Below are 12076 nucleotides of genomic sequence, written 5' to 3'. Positions count from 1 at the left end.
TGGCTTATTTAAATCAGATACTTTCTCTTTTCAGCTGCTGAGGATACTTGCAATCACCTTGTGGCCTTTTGTATTGGTAGATATATCCAAGAAATTATTGACTTGAGAAAACAATTTATGTTTAGAGCTCTGATATGGGAATTCTTAATTCACTTGAATTCAAAAATTATTTTTTAATATATTAATGATTGAAGAAATTTTCTAATAAAAGGAAAGTAAACAAACTTCAATTATCAAAAAATAAATTAATAAAGATTTCATAATTTCAAGGTAGAAACACAGTTTAGCAAAAATAAAACCTTTACCAGTGTATTCAGTCATGTGTGCATCGTCTTGTAGCTTCTGGCTCTGACAGTATCTTTGGGAATCATGAAATATTTGTCCTTGACTATTGAGGGCCTGCTGATACGACTGACACGGATTCATTTCATAAAAGATAGGAAGGCTTGCCATCTCACATGTGAATATTTATAAATAAAATTAGTGAGCTCTTGTTCTCTAGAGATTGAGAATTATGACAGTATAAATAAGATTTCCTTTTTATGAGTTAAATTTACTTTTTATGAGTTAATCAATTTTGCGAGGATTATTTAACTCACTTTCACTTTTCTCTTAAGTCTTTGGCATATCAAAATACCAAGCTTTTATGTAAACCGTATTGCAAGTCTAAAGAATTACCACACAGTGTGAAACTTTAAAATTCTGCATGTGTGTGACTGTCAAGTAACTGCCAAAATTTTTTCTTTAAAAGTTAGCTTTTTGCCTTTATATAGACTCTGAAAAAAAAATAATGTTGCCAAACTCCAATAGACTTTTAGGTTGAATTTATATTTTTTCAGTAGAGTTAATTTCATCTTATTCTTTTTAAATCAAACTTAATGAGTCACTGACAAGCCTAAGTATTTTTGTGCCACTTTGAAGGCAGTGGAGTCCAGATGAAAGAGCAAATCTTGAAATATGAGTGACACCTGAATTCCAGGTCTAGCTCTGTAACTTAATAGACTGTAGGCTGTGTTCTTCCTTAATTTCTCACATTTAAAATGTGGTTGGTGATACCACATTTCTAGAAGGATTAAAGCATCTCATTAAGTCACTGACAACACTGGTGATCAGTAAATGGTATTATTTAAAACAAAAAAATCTCCTGGCAGCTTTTCCCCCCTATAAATCCTAAAACTTCTCAATCTTCTCTGTAGCCGTATCACTCTCCAAGCGTTTGGAGTATCCCGACTAAAGCCTTTTCATATGCTTACTTGAAGATCTTAGGAATCCTTGGAAATTTTCAGATAAGTTTAATTTTATGAGAACAATTCTTTTAAGCCTATTGCATCGTGAGAGACTGCTATTTGAGTTTTCTATCAGAATAATTATAAACATAACATTTCTTTTATAGTTGTTTTTAAACTACTTAGTTTTCTTAAATTGGAAATTATGTATTCTATGGTCAGTAATAGTTTCTTTAACTCAGAATAACTTTGTACCGTCATCAAGTATACAAAGCAAATAAATTCTCCCTAAATATAAGTCTTGAACTGAGGTAAACACTTCATGTCATCTTTGTCTGAGAAATGTGGTGGTCCTCAGTGGTCTAGTGAGCCATGATGACATATAACAGTCATCCAGTTTTGGATCCTAGGCCTCCAGGAAAAGAGGAAATGATACCCCATCTCAGCAGGAAATTTTAAAGCACCTAAGTAATCCCTCCAGGCACCTGTAGTACCTTTTATTCATTTGTTCCTAACCTGTTAAGATACTTCCTGCCTCTTATTAGAGTCCAGTTGCTTACATGGATGAAGGAATTTAAATAAATTTAACCAGAGGGGTATGATGTGTTAAGTTTTATTTGTGATGTAAAACTTGTCTTCATTTATTCTAGTACTATCACAATTTAAACATATTGGGTATCTAAGGTAGCTGAAATAACCATAAACCTGAGTATCTTATTGTATATCACTGAAAGATTATATAATGATTCTCAAAATAAGCCTTCTGAATCTGGTCATGCACACTGACCTTTCTTCTAGTCTCTTGTGTCACTAAAATCTGGAAAAGTACTCAGGTAATAGCAGGTAGTCCCAGGTTCTTCCTCTGGTAATAACAATCCCACTTTAAACTGTTACCACAAATGTAAAATAAATTCAGAGACATCTGCCCAAATTTGTGTTCTTCCCATATGTTAAATAGAAAACACTTCTCCCTACCCGTGTTGTAGATAACCCCACATATTAACTAATATAGGAAGGAAGCCAATTAATATTTTAAAGCTAACCTCTACTTTTAATCTAGTCATTTGATTTGTATGGTATGTAATAGTCCCAAGAATACAATATCTAACAATCTGACAAGTGCTTAATGGTGTGTGCTTTTCTTTCTTTTTTCTTTCTGTCTGTTGCATATATCACAGTCAATTTTTAAACCAGACCTCCAGGAAGAACCTAACTTATTTAATTAATAAAGTCATTACAGTATAGTTATATACAGGCATATGAAATAAGGCTCAATTGTGATCTAGGATTGGAGCTTGCAAGTATTCCCAATTTATCCAGGCAATTATAGTAACCACTTAAATTTTTTTTTTTCATTTTACTTTTTCTGATTTCTTGGCATGGCAAAAGCTGAAGTTTCTTTTTCTAAAGCCAAGTGATTTTATAATATGTATAAAATCACATTTTTTTCCTGGAAAAAAAAGTGTGTTGTTTATTTTATTTGCATTTTTAAAAATTGCATGCTCTCCTGTATTTTATAACCTTTGGTTTATGCAGGAATATGCTGAATTTCAGTATCGGAGGAGACACAGACAGCAGCGCCGCCGGGGAGACGTGCACAGTTTGCTCAGCAACCCGCCGGACCCTGATGAGCCCAGCGAAAGCACTTTAGGTAAGCTCTTGGGTTGGGTATGTTTTAATCTCTTAGTTCTCTTGAATTTATTCTTAAAACTGATGAATCTAAATGGTCGTGAAAGACTTTGTGATTTAGATGTACAATCGGTAATATGTAGCTGTTACTAATGTCACAGGATACAGAGAACCTATGGCAGTAGAATCAGAGACCTAGGTCTATGACCCCATCTCTGCTGAGTATCAGGGTGACACCTTAGTTGAGTCACTTAACCTCTCCACGCTGCAGTCTCCTCACTCTAAAGCAACATTAATAGTGCCATTTTGAGACTTATTGCGAGCACTGAATGAGATAATGCATGTAAAATCCTTAGGCACAAGCAGCATCTAGTGACCACTCAATAAATTGTAGCTATTGATTACTGTTACTGTGTTCATAGAATGTTTTTCTCCTAACCTCAGTTCTGTAAGCATTCTTTAAAAGAGAAAATTTCAGGTGTTATAAATGACTTTAATGATCAACCTTTAAATGTTAAATTGTAATGGAAAATATTGAAACTATAATGTTAGCAGGTTATCTTTAATCAGGATCAACAGGCGTAAAAATTTGCTCTTTAGGCTATTATAATTCCCAAATTCTGTAGTTTTAAGAACTCTGAAAACTAAAACACCTCTATTTATTGTTACTTAAGAAAAAAAAAAGAGGAATGGATAGTAGCATTTGCATTTCTGAATAGAACCATATGTAGTGCAAGCAAAAATAGTATGAGATATGTATTGTTGCTTACGGTGAGACAAATAAGGATGAAGAATCTCTAGAAAATTAAGTGAACGTGTGAACACGGGTTTTCACCCTCGTGTCAAAGAGAAATTGCCTGTTTAAATAAAAAGATGTATAAAGTCTTGATGACTAATGTCCCTGATGCCACTTGCTTCGAACAGATACTCCAGAAGGTGGCAGCGGCCGCAGGCCTGGCACGTCCGTGGTAAGTTCCGCGTCTGTGAGCGTGCTGCACAGCTCCTCCCTGCGCGACCACACCTCTGCCGGTCGCTCTGAGAACCAAGACTCTCTCCAGGTAGCCTTCCTGGGCAGCCTGCTGCCCCTGCTTTTGCTCTTTCTCTGTTCAGCCTGGTTTTCATTTTCACTTTTGTTGCTTTCCTTTTTTTTCCTTCCATTCTAAAAATCTTTGTTTCAGAGGTATACTACAGCAGAAGGGTTCTATATTTCAGAGTTATCTTAAGGAATTTCTTTTTCCCTAAAACACAGACGGAGAAAATTAAAATAATATTTGAGTAGGTGAAATAATTTTGTAGAAATAGAGGTAATATTAATTATCTGTTAAGTAAAAGAACAGTAGTAAACCTCATTGGGTTAAATCATTTTCCTTTTAAATTTTAAAGTGATTTTATTTTCTTTTGCCCTCAGGCTCTGAGTTCCTTAGATGAAGATGATCCCAATATACTTCTCGCAATACAGTTATCACTGCAAGAATCTGGGCTGGCCATGGATGAGGAAAATAGAGACTTCCTCAGTAATGAAGCATCCTTAGGAGCAATAGGCACTTCTTTACCTTCCAGGCTGGACTCTGTCCCCAGGAACACAGATAGACCTCAGGCAGCATTAAGCAGCACTGAGCTGTTGGAACTTGGCGACAGCCTCTTGAGACTAGGAGCAGAAAGTGACCCCTTTTCAAGTGACACCCCGAGTTCACACCCTCTCAGTGAGGCAAGAAGTGAATTCTATCCCTCATCCAGTGACCTTGACTCAGCTGGCCAGGACTCCAACGCCAGTGACAATCTTCTTGGCAATATCATGGCTTGGTTTCACGACATGAACCCTCAGAGTATTGCCCTGATTCCTCCAGCAGCTGCAGAAATCGGTTCAGATTCCCAGCTCCCCTGTGTCAGAGATGCGTCAGAAGATGTCAGGGATGTCAGGGATGTGGGACCAGCACCGCCAGAAGAAGATTCAGTGTTTGAAGATGCTGTGGTCAGTGAATGTAGAGGAACCCAAAGAGAAGAAGAAAATTCTTTGGAAGAGAATATTCTGGCTGAGGAGGAAGTGCCTCAGGCTGGTGAAAGTGGTAATGAGGCAGCCACCCAGGAGGATGCTTCAGATGCTTCAAATCAAACACCTCAGACCTCAAGCGACTGGCTTGAACAAGTACATTTAGTGTGAGCTGCACACTTCAGGATTCCAAATGAATCACAGGTACAGATGGTGGAGTGTGCTTTACAGAAACTTGAGCCGCTTAATTCCAACTCAATTCTAAACCACTGACGTTGGGATTGAATACGAAGGTGTCCCCTTGAATGGTAGCTTCATTTCTGAGTTTAACCTTACAGGGAATTTCCTTTGTATTTAACTGAATAGCTTTTTCCATTTTTGCTGACGAAAAGAAGAGTGGGAGAGAAAGAGAAACAAATGGAATAAGTAGGTTAGATTCCACAGTCTAAGAAAATGCAGTCCTCTGTTTAGCCTAAGGTCAGCAATACTTAAATTGAACATTTAAATTAAAAGCTTAATCCCTAATCCTCGGGTGGTTTTCCTCTTTAAAAAAAAAAAAGTTTTCATCATTTTAGAAGTTATTTTGGACAGATCAAGGAACGTTTAGTTCCTCAGTCTCCTTGTGCTCTTCCATAGCTTCTTCTGCCTTTTTGTCCAAGCCGTGTGAATTGAGGCATCCAAGCCTTCTCTTTAGTGCTGCATCGACCGCAGTGTAATTAGTTTTCATTTTCACATGAATCGAAAATTTCTTTTCATGTCTACTTACAGTCCACTTGTGCCAAACGCTGACTAAGAAAGTGTTCAGGTGTGCGGTGCCCAGGCTCCAGGGCAGTTTCAGCCCTCTCAAGAGCGAAAGGTGCCACTTGGTAGCAATGAAATTCCAGAGTTTAATGGGCTTTTGTTGCCATGGAGACTGCATTTAAATAAATGTAGCCTGTAGCTTAAGTTAACTAAACCTAATGCTGCTGTTAAAAACAGTTTATTTTAATATTAAAATACAGTTGATTAGCAACAGCGGTGCTGTATTTTAAGAGACACTTTATTGGAAGTGCAATCATAGTTCTTTGTTTTCACAATTTTACAGTGCATTCTAATTACTAATGGGTGCAATTACTTTTAATGGTAAGTGTTTTATAAAATAGAAAAAGAGTTTTCATGAGTTATAGTAAATCCCACAATTATTAAAAAATTCAATAAAACATCCTGCGCAACATGTTACCGTGCCTTTGCCTAACCTAAATGGATAGTTGCCAGTTAAATAAGTGAGTAATTCAAATTTCAATGTCTCTTCTGAAGTAACTATGCTATGAATTGCAAAGACCTCCATAAAACCACCCATGGCCTTGCCTTTACAGTAAATATAACAACTAAATGTTTAATCAGTTTGTTTGCCTAAATAGCAAATGCTGATATGTGTTTGTTCTATTGCACAATACTCATTTGCTGTGTGATTACTGTTTAGTGTTGAAAAAAATCAACTTCCTAGTTATCAGTGTCTTACTGTGAAGAAAATACTGGTCTCAGTTGTAATTAAGATAAAATGGTACAGTGTGTAATTAAAACTAGAGTAAACTGTTGGAATGGCTGTTTTACTTACATATTATCAAAACTAGCATAACATAAGCAAAATTGATATGCAACACTCCATTTAATGTTTTGCCAGATTCTTACCAGAAACCTACCTACAGATACCACAGTTTCAGTACCGAGTTTATACAGGCAAGTCCTGGGCTGGGCAAAAGGTTATATTAGTATTGATATCCAGTGAGTTTATAATTACGGTTTTTTTGATTACTTTTTCCCCCCCAAACCTGCTTTTCAAATATTCTTGTATTTTGAATTCATATATATTAGAGTATTTAATATTCCCTGGGTTCCCCTAGGATAAAAAGCTGTATGGGAATTGTTCCTATGCTAAGGATATCAAAAGTCCACGTTAGTTTTTATTTCCCCAATTATCAGAAACGTTGATATAAATCCCTATTAAAATTGGTAGGGGAAAATATTAACTTTATCTGCAGTGTATTACTGTACATTAAACTGAAATAGTCCATTAAAGGATTTTTTTTTTACAAATTTATTTTGGATTAAAAATACCAACACCAATCAGTTTTTAGACCAAGTTGTAAGTTTTCAATAAAAACTCTTTGTATCACATATTGAGGCGTCTTGCAAAGCTGCAATAAGGCGAGAAAGCGCTGCGTGGAGATAGTGGCGAAGCTGGTGTTCATGGTGAGCTCTGGTTCCTTGCACCTCGTGCGGTACCCTTTGTTTTTGTGGTGTTCTCTCCTGAGCATGAAAAACGATCATTATCCAATTTGTATTTCCTTGGTACATATTTTAAAAACAACACAGTCATTGACTTTACAATTCAGAGATGAAGTTTGGCAAATCCTATTTTGTAAACAGGTTAATTTTATAATGTAAAAAAAAAGTTACTCTAACCTTGACTTGTTATTTGCACTTTCATAGTCTATACTTGATACATTCCCACTTTATATACAGTAGGATTCTACAAACGTGTAGATGTTTGGCCAAATGAATGCTGTTAATAATATGTAAAATTCTTTGATTAAACATTTATTACTTAAACTACTTCACTTTTGTCTCGTTACATTATAGACTTTGTTTTAACCAAGTCAAGAAGCTGATTTCCTTCAAATTAAATTCCCTCAAACATGTGTTTCTTACATGTAATGAATTAGTGCCTAATATTTTTTACACTGGCCTACTTACTGAGCATTTTGTACCCCCAAAATAAACCCAAAGCACTGTATGACAATGTGTTAAAACATCGTGACTTCAATCTCATTTTATTTTTATCACGGTAGCTTTCAGGAGAAGAGTGATATGATTTTTCCTTGAAATCTCTAATAGAAACACATAGGAAAAGATAGAATTTTAAGATATTTTGTGAAGTTGCTTAGGATAGGAAAATATTTTTATGCAGTAGGAATAGAAACACCTGCTTCTCCATCATTTTATTATTCTGTCCCTCTTGAGTTACCAAAACAGCCCTTGACATCTACACTTTCTTGCAGTTCCCAGGCCACCATCTGGTGCTTCATCGGGTCTCCGAGTGGTAACCACTCAAAGTTGTGTCATTTTATTTGTGCCTTTCATTGTGTGCATCTGAACTTAACCACTAGCATCCACATGCTGAGTTACTCTTTAATGTTCTTGATTAGCGCAGCCACTGTTCTCACGTTCTATCTCCTTTTTGTCGCTTACCTGTTATGAATTAAAATCTGAGGCTTGCTGAAGTTTGATTGTAATTTAAAAACAGTGTATTGCTGCAAGAGTAAAATCTTGGAATCTAAATATTACACGATAATGCAAATCTGGGGTTTTTCTTTTAAGACTGAAATAAAAACTCCACAGGAAAAAAATGTTCACGTGCTCAGCTCTTGGGCTCAGTGGTAGTTTTATCTTAGCACTGCCTGTGGGCATAATTACTAGGGCTTCTCCTTAGCCACAGTGTATTACTGCCTTGTCAGTTGTTAGCACTTTCTCCCTAGAATAGTAGAATTCTTTCTGGAAAGATAATTCTTTCTAGACTATTACATTTAGAAAATGGTAATCATCATACTTAAAGATGGACCAGAAAAGTTTCTCTTTGTTTTCTGTTCCAATTAGGGCCGACAGCTGGCTGACAAACTGAGTGGTAGCCATATTTTTAAAGGAATTTTTCGTCTTCATTCTTTAAAACTGTAATTTGAAAATATTCTTCATCAGGCTATATATCTTCTCTTAGCCAGCTGTTGCACAGGGGCCTAACCTCCATGAGGCAGCAGTTTACAGACAGGCTGAGAGAGACATTCATGAAAGAGCAAATAAAACACAATTATAGAAAAGGATAATTATTGGACAAGACAGTCCAGTTCTCTTGTACCTACACATCTCACTTGTGTATGCCAAGACTGCAAGGCCTGACCACAGTTTTGCCTGGGCCATTTCTCAGGATTTATGTAGCTAGTGACCTTGAGGACAAGCTGTAAAGGCATTGGATTCCCAGCACTCAAGAGTTCCACGACTGCAACACCATCCCACTGCATGTTTGGCATTCATCAGGGCCCATAGTGCTGCTCCTGTGGAACTGGGGACAAGGGGACCTTACACAAATTGCTGATATTCATTCTGCGTGCTGTGCTGTAAGTGATAAAGTCCTTTGCCTTTGACCCAGGAGTCTTGTTACTTCTGTCTGCTTCCATGAAACTGACAGGCTAACTTACTGCTTTATAAACAAGGTAAAATCAAATCCCAAACCCAACAGTTTTGGCAACGAGGATGGACTGCTGACAGACATGGTGGTCTGGAAGAGGAATCCTGGGTCAGACTCCCTGAAATCTATGTGGTAGTGAATACTCTCACCCAAGCAGTAGATAAGGGATGAGGAGAGAGTAAGAGTTCCCACTGTCCTGCCTATTACTGAACAGGAGTCGAGCTAATATTTAGAGGTTTAGCAATAGGAGGTAGGATTGAAACAAGCGGTACCTCGATTGTCGATAACTCCTGCAGGCAGGCAGAAGAAGGAATGTTTTCATGACAGTCAGCAATTCCTGTGGCCCTACCTGAACAGCGGTATAGCTGCAGCTGCTGAGTCAGGGAATCCCCAAACATAAAATAAATGGTGTCAGCAATAAGAAGCTTGCTGTTTAAAGTTTTGAGTGGACTGAGAACATTAGAAGTTCACTGTTTGGGTTGCAAGCAGTCACAACATTGTCCGAATGCAAAGCCTCTTCTAAAGGTGCAGAGCTAGCGGCCCTCACAGCCCCAGCAGCCCCAGTCCTTGACTTAGCCAGTGGTGAGGATGAGGTGCTGGATGCAGGAGTGACAGAGGGTGCCAAAGCCTGCAGGGTAAACCACAGCAGTGTGCATGGTAAAGAGAGAGGGCCCTGGGCCCTAGTTCTCTCTCTGTACTGACAGGCATCACCACTGCCATGGGAGAAGTAGTTGGGCCAGTGCCCAGCCACTGACCCCAGAGCAAAGGACTAAAAGAGCAAAAGGGCCCATGATTATGTTTCCTCCCCACAGACTAGTGCCCCCACACACCTCCCAGGCTCCTCAGCCTCTTGGGTGATCTGGCACCCACTTGCCACCTGCTGTATCTCCTGACTTGCACACATTTAGACCCCTGGGCGGGGGAAAAAGGCATTTGGATACTGTAGTGGGGAATAGGGCTTCCCTTGTGGGTGTGGCCCTTTGGGTGATGCAGCGTGATGTGGCTTCCAAACCCAAGTATCTAATCTATGTGTCACGTGCCCACAAGGCCCCGCCTCAATTGTCAGGGGCTCTCCCGTTCAGGGGCTGCCATATGTAGAGAGGTGATGGTGGGGCATGAACCACTCCCCAGCCTGCCTCCTTGTCCCCTCTCTGGTGGTCCAGCAGAAACACCAGAGGAGAACTCCCGGGAGGAGAAAGTGAAATCACTCCTTTCATTAGATGTAATGGTAGCCCAGGTACTGAGGCTATATTTCCTGGCACAACATCGCCACCTGCCTGACACAGTCATCAAGTGCACCCGTTTCAGAGAAGCGGTTCTTAACCTGCTCCTCGGCTCTTGGTGAAACTGAATATCTGACCCATGGCGACCTTGTGTGTCATCTGGTGTGACATCTCCACTTAGGAGTGGGTGAACTGGAATTGAAGAATTAGCATGGGCCCAGCAGGCCTTGCACGTCAAACAGAAATGGTACATGTGGGAGTAGAGTTAGCCTGACCATAGTAGTATCTTACTAGTTTTACTTAAAAAATTAGTAGCTACTCCTTCGGGGGATACGTTGTGCCTAACTTCACTCCCTGACACGTCACTGGGTTGGCGAGGGTCTTGGTTCACAGAATGCCTGGGCTCAGTTCAACCTCTTGGCAGCAACTTCTTCCAAATGCCAGCAACCTTTTCTCGTAGCTATAGGTAAGAAAATTCTCAAATTTATATGGGAGGCAGAGGAACTGAAATAGCTAAAACTATTGTGAAGAAGAAAAATAAAGGGGATGAATCATTCTACCCAATTTCAAGACTACAGTAATGATGTTGGTGCCAAGATAGACATAGATGGATAGAACAGAATAGAGAACCAAAAATAGCCCCCAAGCAAATGTCATCAACTGATTTTGACAAAGGTGCAAAAGCAATACAATGAAGGAAGGATAGTCTTTCTAAATTGTACTGGAACAATTGGTTATAAGGTAAGCAAAAATAGAAATCTCTACCTAAACTTTAAACTTCATGTAAAACTTAAAATGGGTCATAGATTTAAATGTAAACTATAAAACTTTTAGAAAAAAATAATAGAAAGTCTTTATGAGCTAGGTTAAGCAAAGAATTACCAAATTCTTACCAAAAGCAAGATCCATAAAAAAAAAAATCGATAAATTAGACTTCATCAAAATTTAAAACTTTGCTCTGCAGAAGACCTTAAGAAGATGAAAAGACAAGCTACAAAGTAGGAGAAAATATTTGCCAGCTATGTATCTAGAATATATAAAGAACTCTCAAAACTCAACAGTAAAAAGACAATCCAAGATAAAATGGACAAAAGACAAGAAGAGACATTTTACCAAAGAAGATACATGGCTAACAAATAAGCATAAGAAAAGATGTTCAACATCACTATCCATCAGGAAATGCAAATTTAAATCACAATAAAACACACTGCACACTTATCAGAATGGCTAAAATAAATAGTATCAACACCAAATGCTGATGCCGACGCAGACAAACGGGATCACTCATACATTGCTGGTGGGAATGTAAAATGGTACAGCCACTCTGGGAAATAGTTGCATAGTTTCTTTAAAAACTAACCATATACTGGTCATATGACCCAGCATTTGCACTCCTGGGCATTTATCACAGAGAAGTAAGTGAAACGTGTCCACAGAAAAACCTGTACACATTATTCATAACAGCTGTATTTGTAATAGCAAAAAACTGGAATCCACCAAAATGTCAGTAGGTGAATGGCTAACTGGTACATCCATGCAATGAAACCTAACTCAGCAATAAAAGAGAACAAACTATTGACTCAACTTGGCAGCAGCTTGGATGGATCTCAAGGGCATTATACTGAGTGAAAAAAAGCCAATCTTATAATGATGTCGCAGATGGTACGATTCTATTTACGTAACATTTTTGAAATGACAAAATAATAAGAAATGGAAACAAATTAGTGGTCTTCAGGGGTTAGAGATGCTGGGGACCAGGGAGATATGTGTGTGACTATAAAGGAGA

General features: G+C 38.2%; 1 protein-coding gene across 6 annotated transcripts in view; it reads left to right on the top strand.

The window, feature by feature from the left end:
• Positions 1 to 7441, top strand: part of ANKIB1 (ankyrin repeat and IBR domain containing 1) — a 110533-nt gene extending 103092 nt beyond the window's left edge. For 2 of the 6 annotated variants that reach the window (XM_039878112.1, XM_039878111.1), the window contains 3 exons: positions 2763 to 2877; positions 3780 to 3913; positions 4264 to 5016. In XM_039878112.1, the coding sequence (XP_039734046.1) occupies positions 2763 to 2877; positions 3780 to 3913; positions 4264 to 5016 (1002 nt within the window). Of the gene's footprint in view, positions 1 to 2762; positions 2878 to 3779; positions 3914 to 4263 lie in introns of all 6 variants that reach the window. The other 4 variants (XM_039878109.1, XM_039878115.1, XM_039878114.1 and 1 more) reach the window with 4 other exon arrangements.
• The last annotated feature ends 4635 nt before the right edge of the window (positions 7442 to 12076 follow it).

The sequence above is a fragment of the Pteropus medius genome, unplaced genomic scaffold (assembly GCF_902729225.1).
Source record: "Pteropus medius unplaced genomic scaffold, Ma_sr-lr_union100, whole genome shotgun sequence".
Classification (NCBI taxonomy): Eukaryota; Metazoa; Chordata; class Mammalia; order Chiroptera; family Pteropodidae; genus Pteropus; species Pteropus medius.
The sequence above is the reverse complement of the archived record's forward strand: the minus strand, read 5'-3'. Positions and strand labels throughout refer to the sequence as shown.